Source organism: Pelophylax lessonae, assembly GCF_965119305.1.
Source record: "Pelophylax lessonae genome assembly, chromosome: 5".
Lineage (NCBI taxonomy): Eukaryota > Metazoa > Chordata > Amphibia > Anura > Ranidae > Pelophylax > Pelophylax lessonae.
The window spans coordinates 151,205,369-151,231,257 of NC_138772.1; the positions used below are offsets into that span (position 1 = coordinate 151,205,369).

Below are 25,889 nucleotides of genomic sequence, written 5' to 3' on the forward strand. Positions count from 1 at the left end.
TAAATAATTATAAATTTATTATCGGCCATTTATGGCACATTTAGCACAAGAAAAGTTAGGAAAAATGCATCCCTTTGAATTGTAAGTATGTCTTCACACTGGTCTATTGCGCTTCTGTTGTGCTGTTAAAAATCCTGCTTGCTGCATTTTTAGTCAGTTAAAAAAATGCACCTCCATATTGAAATGCATGCAAGAACGCATCAATAATACGTTTTTTATGTGGTTTTGAGTCACTTGACCTATGGAAAACTCACCATTAGCACAGCTAAATTGCCAATGCTCAAATATCGGCACCTTTTTCTCGATCTGCATAATGCCGAAAAACATCATTTCCGGCTGATATACTTTGGCCGCCTAAATTTCGGTGCATCTCTACATGAAAAAAAGCCTGTCATGAGAGAATCCATAGGCTGCCATTGCTTATTTACATTATTAGTCCTGACATTGTTATAATTTGCTGGTAATTGTTGGATAAATGTGCTTGTCATTTCTGCTGCTAAATAATTGCTGGTAATAAGGTGTCATGTCAAATGTGATTTTTAGGATACTAAAGACATAGCTGTGTACAGTTGTTAAATTTTAATATAGTCATTGGTAATTTTGTTTTCTGTATAACCTTACTAAAATGATTTACTTTTAAATTAGACAAATAAACTACCCCCATTTAAAGGGGAAAAAAAATATATATGTTGTTGTATTGCTTAAGTTTATATGTTTTTAAACTGTTGCATTAGAACTTAATTTTAAAAAGTTATATTTTACAATACAGTATTTGTCATTTATTTCATGATAAAGGATTACCAGATTGCTATGGGTTAGCTAAAAAGACAGCACTAGAAATGAGTCTCCTGATATAGGATGAATCACTGAGTTGTTAAAACAGTGGCCTTCCTTCAAATACGTATAAGCACAGCTGAAATCTAAACCCGTTGAATATGTACACTGGAGACTGTAAAAATGAGACTCTGGGATAACCTCTAAACTAGATGAATATATAAAAAGAAGACCTTTCCTTTATATATTTTTTATGGTCGGGACTAAAACAAATAACATGTAAAAATATGTAGAAAACCACTTTTCATTCTCCTGTAGATTAGGATGTATCTGTCACCCTTGCAGAGTACTGGCATACAGTTTGTGATCTGTACAAATCCATCTGGGAATGTAGCCTATCCAATCACTAGGAACAAATGGCATTACTATGGCCCGAGGCAAATAGGCCCAAGGCCACAGCAATGTTGCTAGCTGCCAGCAAACATTGGATTAGCCCACACAATGGCTGCCTATGTATGTAGGTGACAGATCTTTGTGTAAATGGGACAGGTATCCTATATTTTTCCTTTGTAAGGAGAAACAAGGTCTCCTGTGAATGTTGTTCTTTGCAATGGTATTGTCAGCTCTGGAGAGTTGCACAAAACAAGTCAGGCTTGCAAGAGAAACATGCTGACACTAGTACAAGATCTCTGCATTGTTCTTCACTTTTTTACAAGACAGTTTACAATGAGGAGGAAGCCATGCCGGACCCTTAGCCTTAAATTGGGGTTTAACTCTTCTTTCTCTGGATTGCTGATTGAAGTCATGTTATAGGAAAACAGTATTGTGCTTTTGCGCATCTGGATGTCATTTTACACCTTTTGTTAGTGGGGCATAATGAGTGCCCAACGTCATAGGAATGTGGTTGCCCAAAAGCCCTGGTTAAGGATTATTTATATATTCGCCATTTTATTTAATTCTGGCACTTGTACTTTAAGCTGTGTTATTTTGAATGACCAAGCTAGGCGGGAAGTGTCTGAGGCGTTTGGGTGGGAAATTCACGCTAGTTTTGGACGGGAAAGTCAAGTGGCGGCTGGGCGGGAAACACGTGAGCCGCGTGCAGCTACGTCACGGGGATAGGCCTATATAAAATGCAGCGCAGCTTCAGTCTCCTCAGTATCTCGGAGCGGCTTGGCGAACTCCCCACCCCCCCCCCCTTCCTGTCGTGGCACCGTTATGTTGTTTGTCACCCTTGTATCAAGGGGGGACTTTGTTTGAGAAAATTAATTGGTCATCACTCAAGTTCTATGACTGAGTGATATTTTGTTTGCTGGATTCTAATTTATTATATATTTATATTTATACAAATTTATTCTTATTGATGTTTAATAAAGCTGTTTACATTATTTAAACCAATTAAGGTGCCGCGGCCATTAAGACCCCGTTCACACTGGGGCGACCTGGTCGCCTGACAGGTCGCCTGCCATAGAGAAGCTGTGGACCCGTTCTAATAGGAGCGACACAAGTCGCTCCGACTTAGAAAAAGGGTCCGGATCTTCTTTGGGGCGACCCGGAGCGACCTGCATTGACTTCAATGATATGAAGTCCGTGCCGGCCGCTCCGAGGTCGCGGTGCGAGCTGCGCACCGCGACCTGTGAGGTCGCCCTGCAAGTAGCGTCGCCCCAGTGTGAACGGGGTCTTATTCTCCATCCTTGAGTGGCGTATTTATTTGTTTATTAATTTTATATATATTTAATCTAAGATGCAGTCTACAGTCCCATGCATTTTTTTTACGCTATGGGAATGATGCACTGAAGAAAAATAGCCTGTTCACTTTGCAAAGGAAGTTGCACTTTGCAAATTAATTTTCTCCAGAGCTTAATGAATGAGGTGAAGCTCTGTTGACTTCCATCATCCAGTCATGTGCAGACAAAAATGCTGTTTATTTCTTTTTCCTTGCATGTGATTGGGTGAAAGTGAAACTCCACCACATTCACTAAGCTCTGAGGAACATTCCCTTGCAAAATGCAACTTCCCTTGCAAAGTGAACAGCCTATTTGCTTTTAGTAAAGTAACCCATGTGTGTTAAAAATGTTGCTGCATTTGGTCTCGGTTTCCAGCAGAGTGCACCTTCCATAGGGATGAATGGTGACCTGTAATGCTGGCTTTTGAAATAGCCATTGGCGTTAAAATTCCTTTTCACCATATGCTGACTGGGAAGCAGATTGTTGATTTAAATCACAGTGTAATGGCGAATTCTGAGTGCTAAATTAGCTGCAAGATATATTTGTTAATAACTATTTTAATTTATTGACTGCCTTGTGACTGAAGGTTTTCGAGGCTTTATATTAAACCCATTTTTTATCACAGATATAAATGGTCATGTTCTCTAATCACAGCACAGGCAGGCTGAGACTCTCGATACTTTGCTTATAACTCAGCTGACTTTTGTAATCCGAAGATTACCATCAGTTTTATGACTTCCTTACAGTGAACATGTGGAAATTGCTTATATTGGACTACAACCTTCTAGTTTTATTGGCTGGTATACTGTCACAAGGAAGCCCAGAATGACACACTTTAGGCCACAGACCGTTCTTGGTATTAAAGTTATACTGGGCTTTTTTGCAATGGTGTACCAAACAATACACTAGAGAGAAGACATTAGTTTACACTCATTTATTTCTAAATAAAAGATATTTTAGTGTACTATTTATTATCATAAGAAGTTAACCTACTTACAGTATATTTTGAGACTGGGAGGTGGCTTGGAAATTTGCATTCTAAGTTGTTTTTTTGGAAATATGAAAAACTACTGACTCGGTCTACTGTAAATAAAATCAAAGGACTTCTTGAAGTTTTTATTACTCTTTTCCTATCTGTTTGACGTGTCATACACAAGACGAGAGTATAAATTCCACCAACATGGATGAAGGCAGCAATAAGCTTTTTATTTGCATTGGTAAGGTTTAGAAGATGTTAAGGATACTGATGTATGTATTTCCATGAGAAAGATTTACAGACGCTTCCTGTCCAGGTGATGGGTGTCGGTCATAAGAGAAATCATAATGGTGACACTAACGTTAAAATCTGAGAGATTGAAACCCTTCACCGCTCTACTCAAAACTTAAACAGTTTTGGCTGGTGTTGAACTTTAGGTTCTTGGTAAGTGGTTTCAAGGCTAAGTTCAAAAGTGAAGATCTCAACAGATAGGGCACCTGGAATGGGCCTGATTCCACAATATTACCTTTTTTTCATGTTTTCTTTCTAACCATTAGTCTTTCAGCTAAGATTTGGATCTAGCCAGTTAGCTCAGCCTAAATGTTTTTGTGGAATAGTACTTTAAAATTAAAATGGTCAAAACTCTTACCATTTTGGGATCAGGGTACAGAACAGCAGGGAGAGCCATGATAGAGCTTGTCTATGATGTCTATCTACAGGGGAGACCTATTTAAGCCCACAACATGTTCCTAGGATTACCTTGAAGGTAATGCAGAAAGTCATTCAGTTTCCCAGAAAAGGAAAGTCGCTGCTTCGTCTGAATAGCAGTTAAAAAAAAGATTATGGTGGCAATCCTTTGAAGAACTTTAGAGCAAGACTGTAAAAAACCTAATTCACGACTTTCTACACACATTGCCAATAATACAACAAATGTATAAAAGGAATGTTGTTTAACCGCTTCCGCACTGCTCACTAGAGCTGTACTGCGGCAAAGTGGCTCGATAACGTCTGGCGACATAGACGTATGTCACCAGACATTCCCCTCTCGGCGGCGCGCTCCCGCTGTATTCAGTCACAGCGGGAGTCGGGGAATGCTCTTCCCTGATCGTCGGGGAATCGAGTGTGGAGATCCGCCTGCTTGTGTAAACACAAGCGGGCGGATCTCCTAAGTGACAGGCAGGGTCAGATTGCAGGGTTCAGCATAGCTGAATCTGCGATCTGTCCTTGTGTCACATAGTCTCCTCCCCCCACACACGTCAGTAAGCACCAGGCATACATTAACCCCTTGATCACCAATAAAAATTAACCCCTTCCCTGCCAGTGTCATTTTTACAGTAACAGTGCATATTTATAGCACTGATTACTGTGGTAATGACACTGGTACCCCCAAAAATGTCAGTCAAGGGTCCGATCTGTCCTCCGCAATGTCGCAGTCCCGCAAAAAAAATCGCAGATCGCCGCCATTACTCGTTAAAATAAAAAACACCAAAAATTACATAAATCTTTCCCTTAATTAGTAAACGCAATAACTTTTGCGCAAACCAATCAAAATACGCTTATTGCGATTTTTTTTTACCAAACATAGGTAGCAGAAAACAAATTGGCCAAAAAATTTAAAAAATTTTGATTTTTACATTTTTTGGGGGGAATTTCATATAAAAAAATGTGAAAAATATTGTTATTTTTTCAAAATTTACGCTCTTTTTTTGTTTATAGCGCAAAAAGTAAAAATCGCACAGGTGATCAAATACCACCAAAAGAAAGCTCTGTTTGTGGGAAAAAAAGGACGTAAATTTAGTTTGGGTACGGCGTCGCACGACCGTGCAATTGTCAGTTAAAGTCGCACAGTGTCAAATCACAAAAAGTGGCCCAGACGTAAGACAGCAAAATCCTCCGGTGGTAAAGTGGTTAAAACCCATCGTAAACAAATTTTGGCTGTAAGAGTTTTGCTGCATTGCTATAATCATTAATACTTCCAATTACATAAAGTATCCTAATCATACAGCACAAGACACAGGCTGAGTATTCATAGACCCTGAGTTTTAGACTAGTACTTTCAGGTGGTCGGACACTGGCAAGTTTTTGAGGACATGCCCCCTGGGCTTCACCCATAACCCTTACCTCTTACCCACTTTCTGAGTCCTCCGTTATCTTCCTCGTGAAGAAATTACTCCTAGCTTAACTACTTTCTTAATTTCTCTTTGGATTGTTCAATCAACTCTTCACTGTCTTCTAATACAACAAGAGAAGCAGTGCATCTGAATCAGTACAACCTCGTTAAAACCTGTTCATTTAAAAAGTGAAATGAAGCTCTGCAAGGTCATTTCTAAACTGCAGTTCCTCAAGATAGAATATGGAATGAACTTCTCCAATATCAGATCTCTCAAGCCTACACCAGCATGTTGGAGACCACCTTAAAAAATACACTTTCAGGTTTTGCTGTTTAGGGCAAAGCTACAGTGTCTCCTGATAACCCATCACCTTAGCAAGATCTTCTTACTCTTCCCCAATCCGTTACTTGCTCAAAGACAACTGCTGCAGTGGGGGAGGCGGTGTGGGAACGTCGATAGGTGAGTATACTGTATGAAGAATTTTCAGAGCACTGTGGGTTAGCAAAAAAGACAGCACAGCAGTAGCTGCATGTCTAAAACCTCTGACAACAGTTTGAGCTATTGTATTTTGTAAACAGGCATTTTATGAAGAGGCTATTAGGAGATAGTATTTTAGTCCCACTGGCTGACTAAAAATGTTCTTAAAATAATAGGGCAGTAACTTTTTTATATGTTTGTGTTTGTAATATTTATTCTATGAAATTGTTTTAACATAACTGTTAGAAAAGCTTGATTGTTTTTAAAATGCTGGTTGTAGTGTGTCTAAAGTGATACCAGTAAAATCCATTCCTCACAATTAACCTCCTTTTTTTGCCCATATACTTTTGGATGTGGTACCGTACTTATTTTAATTCTACTATAAGGCACTTGTATATTTGCTATAAAAATAAATAAGGATAATATGTACCTAACCACCGTACATTGCCCTTAACCTGCTGGCGCTGAGCGCACGCGAACATGTTGCCTTTCTGCAGCCGGGCCACGGCACCAGAGCAGCCCCAAATTTTTTTGCAATAGAGGCGATAGAGCTGTGCCAAGAGCTTGCGCGTTGCGCGCTTCCGACACAGTGACCGGCGGCTAACGGAAACCTCCCGATCATGTGATTACTGTGACAGCCTATCACGATGGTCACATGGCCAAAAGTCATGCCTCCCAGCATTCTAAAGGCATTAAAGGGGTGGCAGGAGCCTGCGCCAAGGGGTTGAGGAACTATTTATTACCATTAAGTAAGATCTTCACTTTATGCTGATTTGGTTAGAACTGTGTATACCAAGAATAAATGGGAGCCTCAGAGGACAGTGTCCTTATTAGTAGTGTTTTTTAAAACATCCCAAATGTCCCCTAAAATGTTTCTATTTCTCAGGGACATGATCAACTTTAGCTAATCAATGTTTTTATAGCCCAGTGTTTTTCAGGAGGTTTGTTAATCATTTAAAGAGAGGCCAACACATTTCCAGTCTCCAACATTCTCACACAGTTTTAGGATTTCTCGGATGTCCAGGGTAAACACAAAATAGGGATAGCATTTTACACTGAAAAAAAAAATAGTTATTGTGTCTAGCTATGTGACTGTCAAATCAATCTGGCTTAAAATATATTAGATGTGCCAGTGGTTTGGACAAAATGCAAAGATAAAGGGCATGATAAAAATGATTCCACCTTGGCTAAAGGAGAGTGTGACTAAAAAAGGTCTGGAAATTAAGAGAGTTGTTACAAGTTATCTCATGAGCTCAAAAAACCCTAGGTACACTTCAGATGATGATATCAGTCTGCTGCAGGCAGGAGCAAACATTTCTTAAGTCTCCTCTTCCCCAGTGATCTGTGGCAGACATTTGTCACCATAGCCAAGAACTCCAGAACCAGTATAATTTAAATGACTAATCTCTAAGCAAGAATCTCCAGGACATAGGTTCTGACCCTGGGTGATGCCTGGATAAGGATGGCCCAGTTTCTGGAGAGAAAAGCAGTTGAAGGTATGGTCATTGGGAGTACTGCAAGTGTAAGTTACTTTGAATGCATAAACTTAAAATAAAAAATATATCTTTACTTGTGAGTTAGATCCCTAGTTGCCCTTAAATAGTAGGTGTAGCCAACATCCCGATATGAAATTTATAAGGAGTTTTGGTGCCTCAAACCAAAAAAAGAGATGGGACTTTATGGGCTAGTCAAGAAATAATAAGGTATAAAAAGTATATCACAGTTTATTACATAGGTCATAATACAATAAGGAAAATACGTGCAAATGGGTTATAGACCCATGTGTGTAGTGAAGGATATGGCTCTGACATGAACAAAGGCAGAAATATGCCCCAAAAAAGTACCACACAAAGGACACCTAGGAACCCCGACAGAAGTGATTGGGCAATACCTCAAGATCAATCAGAAGCCTGTGCATCTGACACCGAAATAACAGAAACGGCTACGAAAACATTAAAACCACATGAAATGTTCACCCGCTCCAAACAAAGGGGTGCTTTTTTAGGCAAAGTTTACAACAAAACCAAAGCGAACCAGGACACACAAAGACAGGAAGACAAGAGGGACTAAATGTCATAAACCTCTCTTCACATAACCTTACCACAGCACAGAAAGAAGTCCTATCTTTAGGACTATCTTTCTGTCCCAACAAAAGCATGGATACTTTCGAAACCATTAAAGATATTAATTTATTTGCACGCAACCTTACACTTAAGGTTTGCTATAGCAAAAAACCAATGACACAACCTACACCAACTCCACTTACAGCCGCTGAATTCAGGGCTATCAGAGACCTCAACCTACTCCTTGAGGAAGGTGGACTAGATGATGTAGAAGACATGGACTCATTAACAGACAGTGATGAAGAAGAACCTGATATCCCACCAACCACTACTACTCAATTCAAGAGGAAATCACCTAAATATCCCCCCATCAACACTAACCCAGCTATAGCACTATTTGTTCGTCAGACAACCAAAGATATTGAACAATTACGCAGAACCACCCACTCTACCAACTTAACTCCAGAACACACAAAAGCACTTAAAGAACTTCAAAATAACCAAGACATTACAATTAAACCCTCTGACAAGGGGGGTAATGTGGTTCTAATGAATAATGAAGATTACAAACAAATGTGTCTTAACATTCTGGAAAACAAAAAATATTATAAACAGATTTCTCCCCTTATGGTACACAGCTTCAACCAAGAATTCTATACACTGGTCGATCAAGCTTATAGCAACAATACCATCACTAAGACCCTCTGGGAGTTCATTCGAACTAAATATCCCAAGGTTCCGACTTTTTATGCCTTACCCAAAGTGCACAAAGATCCACAAAATCCACCCGGACGACCCATCATCTCCGGTAACGGCAGCATTACAGAAAAAATGAGCCAAGTCATTGATGCCCACCTCAAACCTCATGTTACCAAACTCACCTCCTACATCAAGGATACTGGACACTTACTTCAAATTTTGGATAATATATCAATACCCACCAATGCATTTCTGGTCACAATCGATGTCGAAACACTCTACAACAATATTCCCCATTCAAAAGGACTTCACTCAGTACAAAAAACTCTTTATCAACAAAGCGACCATGATATCAACTTTAATACATTTATTCTAACTATGTTGAAATTCATACTTCATCACAATATTTTCTCCTTCTGTGGCACATACTATGTGCAGACATGCGGCGTTGCCATGGGCACTAGCTGCGCGCCCTCTTACGCGAACATCTATTTGGGCGAATGGGAAGAGGACTTCTTAACATCAGAAGAAAACAACTTATATACCACCAATATCATGTTATGGCAAAGATACATCGATGATGTACTCCTCATCTGGAACGGCCCCGAATATCTACTCCTTGAATGTTTAAACAAAATGAATCATAACAGATACAACATGTATTTTACAATGACATACAGCCAAACAAAAATACCCTTCTTGGACACCTATATTTACAAAGATCAAACCGGCAATATCATGACCACCCTATTCAGAAAAGAGACTGCTGGCAATACCGTACTTCATGCTACCAGTTTTCACCCAGAACCCCTCAAAAAGTCCATCCCTCACAGTCAATTTTTAAGACTCAAGAGAATTTGCAGTAGTCCAACCAAATTCCAACAAGAGGCCGATGCTCTAACTGACAGATTGTTAGCACGAGGATATTCTCGAACATGCCTTAAGAAAGCATTCAATCGGGTCAACCAACAAGATCGACATACAATCTTGTTCAACAAAAATAAAAACCCTACAACGGATCCTCCACCAACCAGAATAATACTCAGATTCTCCAACGAGCACAGTAAAATTCGCAATATATTAAAAAAGAACTGGTCCATCCTTACGGAAGATCCTTCACTGAAAGACTTACTACCCAACAACCCCCTCATCTCTTATAAAAAGACTCGCTCTGTGCATCAAACCCTTGTACACAGCGAAATGAAATCATATAAAGATCCTTGTAAAATCAAAGGCACCTTTCCCTGTGGATCATGCGCACAATGCGCCGTCATTCCCAAAACAACTTCTCTTCTGCTACCCAATGGTGAGCTCTTTTCCCCCAGACATTATGCAAATTGCAAAACGAAGGGGGTTATTTATATAATGAACTGTGAATGTGGCGCTTTTTACATCGGAAAGACGCGCCAAGAATTTGGACTCAGGGTCAACCAACACATGCAAAGCATGTCAATTGGTAACTTTTATTTACCGTTAGGCCGCCACATGTCTCATTTTCATAAATACAGAATGCCGAAAGTTAAATTTTCTGTTCTTGATCGTATACACATTCCAAGTAGAGGGGGAGACTGGAATAAGTCCTTACTACAAACAGAAATGCGGTGGATAAAAAAACTCAACGCTACTAGACCCCCAGGACTTAATGATAACGAAAGTTATCGCCCTTTCTTAGAGGGCTTCGTTTCCGGAAAAACAGACTAAACACACTCCATTCCACTATAATCCCCAGCAACCTTTTTTCCTTTTACAAAGAGACATATACCCCATTTGGCATGTTATCATCAACAGTGGGATGCCCCGCCCTGACCTACACGGCCCCCCCGAGTGCTACCCACTCTTCCCTTTATGTTATTAATTTGCTGCAATTTATGATGTTTAACAATGTTCTAACATATACTCTCGTTTTCCTAATTATTAGTGATGCTTTTGTATTATACTTTATTTACACCCTTCTTGTGACATAAGTGGCATCTCAATATCCCCGCGCCTTTACTCTGCCATCTCAAAACACACCCGGCACAGGTGACCCCAGAGACTTCTCCCTGGGGACCTGACAGAGAAATGCTCCCGTCCCAGGGAGCACTATCTCTGTCCTTCCTGTGTCGGCGGCTTCGGGACATCTCCCTTACATCTATCACAGGCTGGATGCGCGCGCAGGTCCGCCTGACGCGCTCCACGCCGACACGCACACCCGGAAGCCGGGTCTGCGCTGTGACGCTCCGATGCGCTATTGCGCATGCGCGAGCGGGTATATAAAGCCGGGGATTTTTAACAGGGCGCCACTTCCCTCCAGCCGAGGGAACGTACCGGACGCCCAGGACCCGCTGCTCCTCAACACTCAGGAACCTTACTCTCTCAAAAACTGTAAGTTTACCATCCAACAGTGTCGATTCACTGCACTGTTGGATGATTCTTTCAAAACAAATGCCTTTTGAACAAAAGGCTCATATGTATATTACTGTTACTAGGGAAACAACCGGGATACCACACCGGAGCTCCCTCTACTGGCCACAAGAAACAACTACATCCATTTTGTAAGTGTAAAATCATTACTTTATTAAACAACTTACCTCATCATCATGCTCTTCCACACCTGAATATTTACCGTATTAAACATTTTAGGATACTACAAGGGACTTTTCCCCCTCTACAAGAGCAACGATCACAAATTGTAAGTCTGTTAACAAATTTTTACACTAACCACTCCAATATTACCACAAATTCACCTAAACCCCTTCTCACCATAGAGACAGTGATTCCCCCAAATCCTGTGTGCAATATTTTGAGAGAACAGATAACAAGGTCCGGGACCAGACGCCAATGTCACAAGTATGTTGATATACTCCTCTTTTTCCTATTTACTGGAAATATCCACATATAATGTAAACAACTCATTATTTTTACCATATATCTTCCAGATATGGTGATCAACCCTCTTTCCTTGATAAAGGCAACATATAGAATGCCGAAACGCGTTGGAAATTAGAGATATACACTCTCTCTCAACACATTCCAGAGTCTCACATATGAGCCGGAACAGACAGAGAATTATATCTATGTTCACCATTCACCTTGTCACCTCTTCCATCCTTATCCTTCACTACACACATGGGTCTATAACCCATTTGCACGTATTTTCCTTATTGTATTATGACCTATGTAATAAACTGTGATATACTTTTTATACCTTATTATTTCTTGACTAGCCCATAAAGTCCCATCTCTTTTTTTGGTTTGAGGCACCAAAACTCCTTATAAAAAATATATCTTATTCTTGGTCCACTTCAGATATGGCTTGATTCACAAAGCAAAACTATTATGTTTGCTTCTGTAAGAAGACTTATAAAAAGCACTTCAGGTAGGGTTGGTGCTCCTCCATTGTAAATGCCCTCAGATGGCCCTAAAAGAGGACCTGCATGCAGTCGGGAAAGTCAGGATTGGGTACTACAAATAGCACGGTGTACATGGACATTGAAACGTATGATTTGATAGTATTTATTGATCCCAATAAGTTCAGTAGTTGTGATTTTACATACCTTTACTGTGTAATTGTTACCTTGTTGCAGTACAGTTTTATATTCAAGATCATTTAAAAACATTGGTATGTACTTCACACCCAGTTTATCATTTTGTGATGTTTCTATTACAGTGCTGGACCCAAAGGAGATAACATATATGAATGGAGATCCACTATACTAGGTCCTCCTGGATCTGTGTACGAAGGGGGTGTTTTCTTCCTTGATATCGCCTTTTCTCCAGACTATCCTTTCAAACCACCTAAGGTAAGAGATGCTAATTCAATTATTTTGTCTGCTAGGTAATACCGTTTATTAACTTCTATACCTAAAAAGTGTATGTTTATATGCTCTGTGTCATTTGCTATTAAAGAATTAAAGGCAGATATTTATCCTAATACAGTACATTTTATGCTTTAAGACAAAAAACCTTCTGTGTGATGCAGCACCCCCTAATACTTAGCCTCTTCTCTGTCAAGCGATGTCCACAAGTCCCTCGATTGTATAGGACTCTCACTCCTGATTGCCTGAGACACAGCCACGACGCCATTGGCTCCCATGGCTGTAAAGGTCAGTTAGCCAATCAGGAGAGGGGGCGGGTCAGACCAGCAGCTCCATATCTGACACACAGAGCTGCAGCTCAGCTCGGGTGCCCCCATAGCAAACTGCTTGCTGTGGAGGCACACAACAGAAGGGAGGGGCCAGGAGCACAGAAGAGGGACCCGAGAAGAGGAGGATCGGGGCTGGCAAGTTTGTAGAGGTCGATCTGCTGACAGCCTTAAAGTGAAATTAAACCCTCCTATCCTTTACATCCAAGGAAGCTGTTTCTGTTTGATCTGCAACTGCCACGCTGCTGCAAATGCAATCAGTTATGACACCAGCCATTTGATGGTTTGACAGTTTGGATGAGGACACAAGCAAATGTGACAGTTAGTAATCACGGTATTCCAGCAATGCAACTGTTTTTTAAAACAGTTAAATCAATGGGTTTGTTCCACTTTATGATTTACTGCTATTCAGGGGCTCTAGGCTTCAACAAAATGGCAGCATCCAGCAAGAAGAAACCGGAACAATGCTGGAGGCAATTTACAGCACACACTAGTTTTGGCAGCATAATTATTTTTGTTGAATGTATGTTCCTTGCTAAAAAACAGTGTTTTAACAGGTTGTTATGGGTAAAGTTCTGCTTTAAAGTGTTACTAAACCCAGATCCTGCATTCACTATATCTGGTCTCCTACAGTACACAGAACATGAAAATGCAATTATTTTAGTAAATATAAACTGATAAATACCTTTTCTAATCAGCAGTATATAGCAATTAAAACAATCTTGTGACTTGTAGCAGTGAGTGCTGATAGATTTTAGGCGTTTTCATTTCTCCCACGATTGTCCTATCAGGCTTCAAGACCCTTAATTCTCTGTCTGAATATGCCTGGACAGTGCTGATTGGCCCTGTGCTGATCACATGTACCCTCCCAAGAAAAAAGAAATCATCAATAAAGATGTGACATCCCACCCACTGTGTTCTCTTTTAGTTACTGGGCATGGAGGAGGAGGGAGGGAGTGGGCTGTCCTTTAGGATCTGTATACACTCCCACATACTGTATATGATGTTATTACCATGTGACCTGAATAGCTCAGCTAAAACCAGGAAGTGTTCTCTCCGGCAATAGAGACCAAACTGAGCACGTGCAGCTGAACTACACTTACTGTGCTTATCTGGACTTGTCCAGTGTGAACATTGCAGGAAGGGGAGGATCTGTTCATACATGATCACACAGCCTTTTTACACAATGCAGAGGATTAATCACTTAAAGGGTAACTCCACTTTTGTGGGGGGAAAAATAGCAAATAAAGAAAAAACAATATAGCGTATACAGTTGCGACACAAATCATATTGTAATTGAATGTTATTTTCCTTTTCATTCTGCAACTGTTGTATTTTCTGACATTGCAATGTTGGCTACCTGGAGTTGTTCTGTATGCAGAATGTATACTGACCACACCCCAGAAACATAATTTCCTGCTTGTGTGATTGGCTCACCAATTTTTCGAGAAGTCTACACAAAGATACAAGTCAGATTTCTGGCATCCCCTGCAATAAAAATGTCATTTTTGGTGAGATACTCTCAATAGGAGCACGACTAAAGGGATGCAGACCCATCAGATTTCCTCATTAGAGCCTTGCGGCTGCACAGCTGATAGATATGTATGAAACCGCTCCCATTTGACCCACTCAGCACAGAGGAACAAACAATAATTTCTTCAGAATAACAAAAGGTAGGAATCTGCAACAAAGTTTGTTAAAATCCATGTAATGTACATAGATCACCCAGAGGGGAATGGTTTTTTCTCAACAAAAGTGGAGTTACGCTTTAAGTTATACAGTGAGTATAACAAGCATGCTATTCTGCATCTATAAACAGATTTTACTGTTGTGGACTTAGTAACACCTTAAGCCCAACTCCAGTGGCTAGGACACCTTCTACCTGAAACTGCCACACACACACACATATTTTTTTAAATCAGTGTATACATAACTAAATTCTATCTTTAAGGTCCAATCGTGATGCCATATGATTTATTCTTCCTTTGGTGGTGGGTGCTCTTGAATGCTGCAGCTCATGGCACAATTTGATGCGGTTACTGGTCAGCATCCTCTTTTGTACTGGGGGACGGTTTGAATGACTCACCCCAGGGGGTGGGACCTTGACGTCCTGGGCTAACAGGAAGGGGCTTAAGTGAAGCTGGGTGTCATTTAACTGATAAATGTTGGATCACAGAGCAGTGACTCCAGAGACTAGGCAAGTTCTGCAGCAGGATCTGCTTTCTATTTTTCACACCTATAGGGCTGTTAATTCATAGATTTAAAAAAATGAAGCTGGAGATGGGCTTCAAAGTTGCCATGCAAAAAAACAGGCCTGCATGTTTAGTAAATGTATTCTGTTACTCACAACATATACAATGAAAACATAGTCTAAGCTAAAGTAACGGTTATAGATGAACCATGGGAAGTAAACCAACCCTATTTGAAGAACTACAGGTCCCAGCAATCCCTTATAGCACAGTTGTCAAACACAAGGCCCGTGGGCTGTATCCGGCCCACCAGGCCATTTTATGTGGCCCTTGTACCCAGGGCTTTTTTTCAGCTGGAATGTGGTGGAACTCTTTTCCGCCATCTCCAGCTATTGCAGATCCCTGCCTACCCTGCATGCACTCATAGCAGGGCACAGCAGCGCTGACCAATGATCTCCCTTCAAGTGAGAGAGAGACGCAGAGCCACCTACACTGCCAGGAGGTACTAAAGCCAGGCAAATTAGATGTAAGGAAGATGTTTGGGGGGGTGGGTTGGGGGGCACTCTGTACTCTGCACACTCCTGAACACCGCATAGTTCTTATCTCTGCACTTTGTACATAGCGCACCCATAAACCCTGTACTCTGTATGTCATACACTCCTCAACCCTGCAGTCTGTACATAGTACACCCCTGAACTCTGCAATCTGTATGTAGCACACTTGTGAACTCTGTACACTGGATACTTCTAAGTATCTAAGTAGAGGCATAGTCTTACAGATGCAACCGGCCCTTTAAGGACAACACTAATGCTGATGCGGCCCACAATTAAATTGAGTTTGACACCCCTGCCTTATAGTCTTGGGAGTTGCGGGGTTGTTTGTTTTGCTCAGTATCTTTTAGAAAATGTGTTTTTTGAAAATAAATAATATATTATATTATTTTTTTTCTTACAAACACTACACAGAACAGCAATCAAACAGACAATCTACCTGTGTGTTGCTGCAGATCTGCATGCTGCAGTTGTGGACACGATAATTTAGCAATGAAGTGTCTGCACCCCCCCCCCCCCTTCTCTCACATACGGCATTGGCATGTCAGCCACTGAGCTCAGTTTCATGTAATTCCTTCCCATCCCCCTCTGTATATGCAGCCTCACATTTTCACATTGCCAGTCCCAAGAGAAAGGAAGACTTCAGAATTATAACCGTTCATTGCCTTCATTTTCATCTGGATTGCTATATAGGTTTTCTATATATAGGTTTTCTGTGTAGCATTCTCAAAAAAAATCATTGAAATGTTCACATAATATCCTAGCTTGCAAAGCTGTTTGTTTGATCTGATTCACACAGATAATTATAATACAGGATTTATATAGCGCCAACAGTTTGCTCAGCTCTTTACAAAACAAAGATAGATTGCCAGTTACAATACAATTCAATAAAGGGGCCCTGCTCGTGGGAGTATTCATTCTGAAATATAAAGTAATGAACTCCAGTTAGTCCTCATTTCTTGTGTCACACATATGTTGTAAAGTGACTTAATCCTAAATCAAGGGGCAGCACAGTGACTAAGTGGTTAGCACTTCTGCCTGGCAGCACTTGTGTTTTCGGTTCAAATCCCAACTACCTGCATTGAGTTTGCATGTTCTCCCTGTGCCTGCGTGGCTTTCCTCCCACACGCCAAAGACATGCTGGTAGGTTAATTGTCTCTCTTCTAAATTAGCCCTAGCATGTGTGATAGGGACATTAGATTGTAAGCTTTGTGAGGACAAGAACTCATGTGAATGTGCAGTATAATGTAAAGCACTGTGTAAACTGTCAACGCTATAGAATTACCTGTAATAAGTAAAAAAGAAGGAACTAAATCGTAAGCAAGGAATAAATAAGGGCCCATTCACACTATGTGCAGTTATCTGTGTTTTTTCTCATGGATAAATGCAAGTAACTGCAATGACAAACCAAAAACAATTGTTTTCTGTATGTTGTGTTAGAATCTAGTGGCGCTTTTCCACTGCATGGAACCGAGCGGTTCGGCTCGCTTTTGTGCTTTTCCACTGCTGGTACCGCATGGTACGGTGTAGGAACAGTACGGTACGGTACAGCGGCGCTTTTCCACTGCATGGAACCGAACGGTACGGCTCTCTAAAACAGTACCACCTCGATTGTGGTTCCAAGAGGTACCATACCCGGTACCATATCCCACAATCCTTTGCATGCAGTCACTACTAGCCACTGATTGGTCAGAGAATCGTTGTTATCCCACCCACTTACCTTTAGTACTACTTTAGTGGAAAAGCAAACAATACCAAACCGTACCGAACCGTTCCAACACCGTACCATGCGGTACCAGCAGTGGAAAAGCAAACCGGGCCAAGCAGGGCCGAGTAGAGCCGATCCGGTACTTGCAGTGGAAAAGTGCCATATGTATCTAAGTTTACTTTTCTTGTTGTATATAAAGCATGTCTTAGTCCCGGTTCACACTATAGCGATGACAGACATAGCATGTGATTCAGAGTGCACTGCTCTGAAAATCACATGCGATGTCTGTGTGATGCAAATTCAGCCATACAGGTTGTATGGCTGAATTTGCATCCGATTTGAACAGAACACGCACAGGACCCTTTTTTGGGTCTGTAGCAAAATCGGATCGCATGGTGGTTCACACCTATGCGATCCGATTCATGTCTAAAATGACAGTTCGCACTGCGATATGCAAACTGATCTGGGAGTGTCGGTAACTTTGTATTGACACACCCAGCAAATCGCATATGGCAGTGTGAACTGTCTGCGATTTTAATGGTTCGCAGGGTGCCTGCATTACATATATGTGAACCGGCACTTACAGTAACAGATATCGTTGACTCAGAGAGGCCATTAATGCCATTAAGGAATTGGGCAGATGTTCCAAGTGTTGATACATTTTTTGTAAGATTGTGAAAGGATGCCCAACCACTCTTCATAATTTCTAACTAAATTAACTTGAACTTTAACATCAGAAACGTTTGGAGTTAGGTCGCATTCCCATACTAAGGATCGCTAGAGGCGGGGTTGGTGCTGTTGGGTCCCCTGTGACATCTGTTAGGCACCCTGAGAATGTTTTGTTCCAACAACTACAAATATATGGGCAATCCCACAGAATATGGAGTAGGGATCCAACTTGATTACAACCACCCCAACATTTGTTATCATCTTGGTTGGTAAATTTTACTAGTTGAACTAGGGTAAGATACCGTCTGTGGTGGATTTTTTGAGCTGTTTTCCAATAGTTAGTGCATTTAGTAGAATTGCATTGTGGTGTATGGCCTGTCGCCACTGATGGCTTGAAAAGGATATGTTTGGTCTCTTTTTCCCATTTAAGGAGAGCGGAACATTTGACAAATGTATCATTTGATTGTAAAAGGTCATAGAATGCTGTGATATCCTTATGCCTCGTACACAATCAGATAATCGTATGAAAAAAATTGCTTTCGAATTGATCTCACGATATTCTGATCGTTAGTACGTGCCTTTCGACAGCCAATCACGACATTTTGTCCAACAAAATCCGAAGGGACAAACACAAAAACTTTTGCCGTACGATAGCCTAGCGAACGACAATTGTTTAATCAGTACAATATGCGTCCGCTAAGATTCGATGGACAAAGACTACGCATGATCAGAAACACGAAAATAACCCATAAAAAGCCTGGCTGCCATTGTTTTTGTTTTACAGTATCTGATACGTAGCTACGCAACCAGAAAGCTTTTCCAGAATCGTACAAAAAAAATCATACATTTAGTACGTATTGTTGATTTCGACACTAGTATCATGCAACAAAATGTTAACGATACGTCTTGCGATTATCTGATTGTGTGTACTAGGCATTAGTGACAGATAAATCAGACATCCAGAATGACCACACCTTTTTGCGAATTGAGAAAGAGGGGATAGGGGAGAGTTTTTCTCTAAGTTAGATGACAATTGTCTGTAGCCAAATAATCCTTTAGATGTTCTAGCTTGCGACTTTTGCAGATCCGCAAAAGAGGGTAGTGGGTTGTGTTAAAGTATATCTTGAAGAGGTGTGGACTTAAAGGAGATGTAAAGGCAAAGCTTGTTTGGCTGTACATCTCCCATGCATCACAGATGTGCAGTTCATTCTGCTCTCCTGTGACCCGTTTTCAGCAGAGAGTGGGCTGACGTCACAGATGTCGGACCTGGCACCGCGTCATCACGAACACGGAGTTGGGATCCGCCAGGTGTCTGGACCGACACCTGGCTCAGTCTCTCCGTGAGCCACGGAGAGCCTTAGCCGGCCGCTCCACCCCTCCACAGCCCAGTGTTTCAATGAGTGAGGAGGGGGCAGAGCAGAGAGCAGCTAACTAACAGTCAGCAGCTCTGCTCGGGGAGCTGTCAGAACCGAGCGATAAGCGGTGTTCAATCGCTCATTTCCTAGAATCGCCTGGGGACAGATGCAGCATCCACCTAGGTAAGCATAAATGCTCAATAACCTCAAACCCCATACTTCTCTTTTAATTGCTTTCCAAGGTAGGATGGAAAACTGGGGTAGGATAAAGTTAAATACTTCCAGTGGAATAGGGATTGTAGTAGCGTTAGGAGCACCCTGATGATTATGTATGAAATGCTCCCACATAGAAAGTGCCGCTTTAATTGTAGGGTGAGCTGCTTTAAAGTAAGTATTGGAGATGTAGTGGGCACATAACAGTGTGCTTAAGTCTTCCATTCAGAAACAGAATTTTGTTCAATATCTGGCCATTGTTTGCCACATACAGGGTTAAGCCAGTGTTTGAGTTGATTTAGGATTGCCGCTGCATAGTAGTCTTTACGATCTAGAAAATTCCATTCCTCCTGCTTTTTTAAGGTAGATCAGTGTGGTGTAGAAACATCTTGGTTTCTTGTATGCCCAGACATAGGTACTAAATAATCTCTTGATAGAGGAAAAGAAGAGGTTATGGATGTGTATGGGGAGGGCTCTAAATATATACAAAAGCTTAGGCAGTACTATCATTTTAAGGGCTGCTGGTCTTCCTGCCCAAGAAAAAAAAAATATATTTTTTGAAAACTGTTCCATTTTGGTTTTCGGCCAAGTGCATCCTGAATTTTTGGTTTCAGTTTTGGTCCAGGATTTTCATTTCAGTGCACCACTGATGTGTAGCCCTCTCTGTTCGACAGAAGCTAATCATTAAACTGGCTTCTGTCGAACGGTCTGGATGGAAAACCAGCAATTGATCAGCCGCTTCAGCCCTGTCTAGTATATTCTGAACAAATTAAAGCTAAACTCCAGCTAACACTTTAAAAAGGCAACTTTTTTTTTCCTTTTGGGATAAATATTTTACATAACTGAATAAAATCTGACCATTATAAGCACCCCTGTCAGTGTTAAATGGTCTGCCTCAACCCTTTAATAACGTTAGCTGGTCAGCTTGGTTTAATGTCATTAGTTGAAAAATAACAAACTTACTGACAGGATCAGCATGTAAAAATAAAAGAAAAAGTCTAAAAAAAGGAAACCAATACATCCAGTCAGTAAGCTGTAAAATATTTTTTTTTTTGGGTTTAAAAAAAATGTATTTAACTAGGTCACCCATCTGCACACAGCTTGTGATTGGGCAGTAAAGTATCAGCAGAAGATTGGTAAGCTCCTCTGTCTGCTTATTTCTGACCCTATCAGCACATGTGGATGCTGTACACCTGATTTGCTATTTCTCTATTTCTCTGTCCTCCTCCTCTCAGCCCAGTCTTCTGCAATATGCAATCCAGCGACTAGTACCAATGATAATGCAAGTATTTACATTGGCAGGATTTACAAACACAGTTATGGTCTTTTAAATTGATAGAAAACTGCATTAGTTGGTGTTTTTTATACTGGATTTTAGCGTTAACAATTTTCTTTAAACTGGAATAATAAGTGATGTTCATTTAAATAAAAAAATCTTTTAGGACCATTATAAAATATGTAACCTAGTGCCTGATTACTGTGTGATTTTGGAAGACAGTAACCTCTACATCCCCTAAAATATAAATTGTGGTGGTGGGAGGAGGATATAAACATTTAAAACAAAAAAAAAAAAATATATATATATATATATATAGACAGTCATTAATTGACTGTATACATAAACTATGTGATTGCATTAGTCCATGCAATATAAATGTATTATTATAGTTCTGCACTGATGATTTACACCAAAGGTGGTTTCATTTTAAACATAATAATGAGATAGGACTTAATGAAAATCTTTCAGCAGCTTAGCAATGTAAATGTAATTATTATTATATCACATAACTAATGTGGAGCTTCCCTGCTTGCTATTATTCTTGTCTGTTCTGCTTTCATCCAGCTGAGGCAATTCAGAATGTGTGTCTTGTTTTCTGTAATCCATATGGAGGCAAACATCAGATTTCTAGCTATTGAAAGAACCCTATAAAGGGTATATGCCAAGAGTACCATCTCAGCTGGGGTGATTCTAGCTTTTTTTCTTCATAAAATAGGGATCTCTGGAGTACATAAAAAAAGAACCCATTTAAAGCAAATAACTACCGTATTTATCGGCGCATAACACGCACTTTTTTCCCCTGAAAATATAGTGCAAACAGTGGGTGCGTGTTATACGCCAATATTCTTTTTTTCAACGGGGTGGGGGGGGATCAGGTGGTCCGCCCCTGGTGCCACACATTGGAAGGGTGTCAGGCCGGCCGCCCCGCCTCTCCTGGCCCTGGGGCAGCCCTGACAGTGTACTCTGTAGTTAAGAAAAAATCACCACCAGCCCCTTTTTACAGATCCTTCCTACATTATACCACTCTCATTGAAAAACGATGCCTCTAAATACTTGGTTAACTATGTTCTTGCTGGCTGCTCTCCTCCTCCTGCTCCTCCTCCTCTGAGTGTAGCTTCAGATTGCTGGAGGAGAGCGATCACATGACCGGCCATTAAACGTCAGAGGAGAGCGGTCACATGACCGGCCATGAAAGAACGGAGCTACTGAGGTGTTTAGAGGCATCAGTTTACAATAACAGTGACACAGTGTAGGAAGCATCTATGGAAAGGGGCTGGCAGTGATTTTGTTTTTACTTTAGAGTACGCTGGCAGGGCTGTCCCAGGAGACATGGGGGTCTCCTGGGAGAGTAAGGGGGCTGTGCAATGTAAAGGGGGCTTTGTAATAAAAGGGGGTATGTAGTGTGCATGGGGGGAACTGTGCAATGTATAGGGGGCTGTTTAATGAAAGGGGCTGTGTACTGTTATTTTTAAATATTTAAAATGTTTTTTCCTAAAACTTCCCTCTTAAAGGGAAAATGCGTGTTATATGCTTGTGCGTGTTACACGCTGATAAATACAGTAATTGTCATTTATATCTGCAGTATCTTGTGTATAGAGCTGTGGCCAAAAGTTTTGAGAATGACACAAATATTAATTTTCACAAAGACTGCTGCTTCATTGTTTTTAGATCTTTTTGTCAGATGTTACTTTGAGATACTGAAGTATAATTATGAGCATGTTATAAGTGCCTAAGGCTTTTATTGACAATTATATTAGGTTTATGCAAAGAGTCAATAGTTGACCCTTCTTTTTCAAGACATCTGCAATTCGTCGTGGCATGCTGATCAATTTATGGGCCACATCCAGACTAATGGCAGACCATTCTTGCATAATCAATGCTTGGAGTTTGTCAGAATTTGTGAGGTTTTTTTTTTTGTTCACTTGCCTCTTGAGGATTGAATACATGTTCTCAATGGGATTGAGGTCTGAGAAGTTTCCTGGCCATGGACCCAACATTTCAATGTTTTGTTCCCCAAGCCACTTAGTTATCACTTTTGTCTTATGGCAAGGTGCTCCAAAGTGTTCTCGGATGGTTGGGAGAAGTTACTCTCGGAGGATGTTTTTGTACCATTCTTTATTCATGGCTGTGTTCTTAGGCAAACTTGTGAGTGAGCCCATTCCCTTGGCTGAGAAGCAGCCCCACACATGAATGGTCTCAGGATGCCTTACTGTTGGCATGACACAAGACTGATGGTAGCGCTCACCTTTTCTTCTCCAAACAAGGTTTTTTCTGGATGCCCAAACAATGGGAAAGGGGATTTATCAGAGAAAATTACTTTACCCCAGTCCTCAGCATTCCAATCCCTGTATCTTTACCAGAATATCAGTCTGTTCCTGATGTTTTTCCTGGAGAGAAGTGGCTTCTTTGCTGCCCTTCTCGGCACCAGGCCATCCTCCAACCACCAAGTCTTCGCCTCACTGTGCCTCCAGATGCACTCACACCTGCCTGCTGCCATTCCAGAGCAATCTCTGCACTGGTGGTGTCCCGATCCCACAGCTGAATCAACTGTAGGAGACAGTCCTGGCGCTTGCTGGACTTTCTTGGTCGCCCTGAAGCCTTCTTCACAAATGCAGTGGAAATGTTTTTTATGGGATTAAGTTAATTTTCATGACAAAGAGGGACTTTGCAATTAATTGCAATTCAGGTGATCACTCTTCAGAACATTCTGGAATATATGCAAATTGTCATCATAAAAACTTGAGGCAGGCGACTTTGTGAAAATTAATATTTGTGTCAATCTCAAAACTTTTAGCCAGGGCTGTACACACATATATTACAATTTAAAAAATAGGAAGGTTCAAAAGAAACTTAGAGGACATTTGGCAGAATAATTGATTAGCCAGGGTATTAAATTCATGGCCTAAGAATGTGACATAATGTCATAGACGGCAGTATTTCTAATTTCTAATCTTTCCAGGGGACCAGAACCATCTTGTTCATACATCATCAAGGGTCATTATATTCTCCCTGAACTAAAATCCTTCCTCTATATATCACAGTTATGTAAATCCTAATGTCTGTGTATTAACCTTTACATTCTGGTCCATGTGTACATGTCCTATAAAGAAGCAGAATTCCGCTGCCTTTTGTGACATTCTGCAACAGCACATGGCCTGCAAGCTACATGTGGCAATTTAGTCCCAGTGGCTCCAATGAACTTTAGTGATGAAACCGGCAGCATTCAGTGGTAATTTATGCAAAGATACAATTTTTTCCTGTGTCTGTGCAGTGCAATGTAACATGAGAAGAGGAAAAAGCTCTCTGAAATAAAATTTCCAATGAGCAAAAGAGCTAGAGGAGATATGAATACCATCCTACTAAATCCTGATCCTATTAACCCCTCTGTGACAGCATTAAGCATATATGTGGAAGCAGGCAGGTGGGCCTTAATGTCCAGCTGCTGCATTTATGCACTGCTGTTTTGTTCTGGGCCCCTCTTTTTTGGCAAGCCTAGACCTGTGACAGTATATCATGGATAGGTTATGCTCAACTATCAATGATTGGGAACCTGTAGGACAGCAGCACTGCACCAATCAGAAGCCCCTCCTACCAGCTTCAGGTGACATGACCCATTTAAAGCTGAATTTAGGAATTCAGACACTTTTTAAAATGTGCTGGCTTGCTATGAGTTAAGTTAAAGGAGGTGCTTATAATTTAAAACTGACCATTTTACTGAGTGCCAGGAGTACAGTTATCACTGTATTCCCAGCACTCTGACAGATGAGATGCTGTCTACACTGCCTCTCCCCTCTGCTGTCCATTCACAGAAGGCTTTTATTATTTTGTGAATGGATGTACATAATACAAAGCGCTCTCTGATTGGGCGGGAGTAGGAAAAGGGCAGGTAGAGCAGCTTCATGTGACTCTGTAACTGCTGGAGCTGACAAAAGAAGGTCCAGAGTTGGAGCACTGGAAATATAGCAAAAGCTATGCTCCGGATGCTCAATAAAAATGTAAATTGTAAACGAAAGCGATAAATCTATGAAGTGCCATACACCTCGTTGGACCTAAAGTGGTTGTAAACTTCACACATGAAATGGCAACAAAGCATATCCCCCTATAATGTGTACTTGTCTCAATTAAGAGCACTAAGTGTCATTTCTGTCTACTGCTTCGTTCCTCTGCTATCAGCATGAATCATTTCTAACATGTTTTCCTGACACCACGAGAAAAATGATGGAAGGGGAGGGTCCCCCAGGAGATTGACAGCCTCAGCTCTGTTCCTGTGTGAAGTGGGTGTGTCCCTTCCCTCCAATCAACTCTCAGATCTCTCCTCACTGAGCTCTGCAGAGTGTAATTTCAGCTCTTCGCTACCTTTTTTTCTGAACTCTGACAAGCTTTGTAAATGCAGCACTTTGGATGTAGAGAAGAGAAGACTGCAGATAAACAGGTACACCTTGCGCTAGGGATGCACCGATCCGATATTCGGATCGGAAATCGGCCCCGATCCGGACAAAATAGCTGGATCGGAGATCGGTAAAGTTCAGCCGTCCCATGAGCCGATCCGGTTTTTGCTGAGTAACGGCTCAGCCATCCCTTACTAGGTGCAGTACTAGTATGGGATGGGAGCCGCTACTTCCTGTATAGGTCCGGCTCACAGGCGGAGGGATAGCAGATGCACTCTGCCTGTGAATGGAGGAGCCACACACATGAAGCAGCGGCTTTGCAGCCGATTGCTTTGTGTGTAGCTCCGTATCGGTATCGGCGATTTCACCTCGCCAGATATCGGTATCAGCTCCAAAAAAGCCAGATCGGTGCATTCCTACCTTGCGATTTGTTTAATCTCTGTGCATCACCGGAGGATAGTCACTTCATTGGGTATATGTGAGGGTTTACAACCATTTTAACCCATATTAACCTGGCAAATTTTTTAAACTGGGTGAATTTCAGTTCAGCTTTAAAATGCAGGTTTCTGTAAGGGGTAAAGGCAGGGCCG

At 41.1% G+C, this 25,889-nt stretch overlaps 1 protein-coding gene across 1 annotated transcript in view; it reads left to right on the plus strand.

Moving 5' to 3' along the window:
- The window catches only part of LOC309556230 (ubiquitin-conjugating enzyme E2 E2), a 370,216-nt gene that overhangs the window by 291,035 nt on the left and 53,292 nt on the right, over nucleotides 1-25,889 (plus strand). The window contains exon 4 of the mRNA XM_082258633.1: nucleotides 12,474-12,606. Coding sequence (XP_082114759.1) covers nucleotides 12,474-12,606 — 133 coding nt within the window. The remainder of the gene's footprint in view (nucleotides 1-12,473; nucleotides 12,607-25,889) is intronic.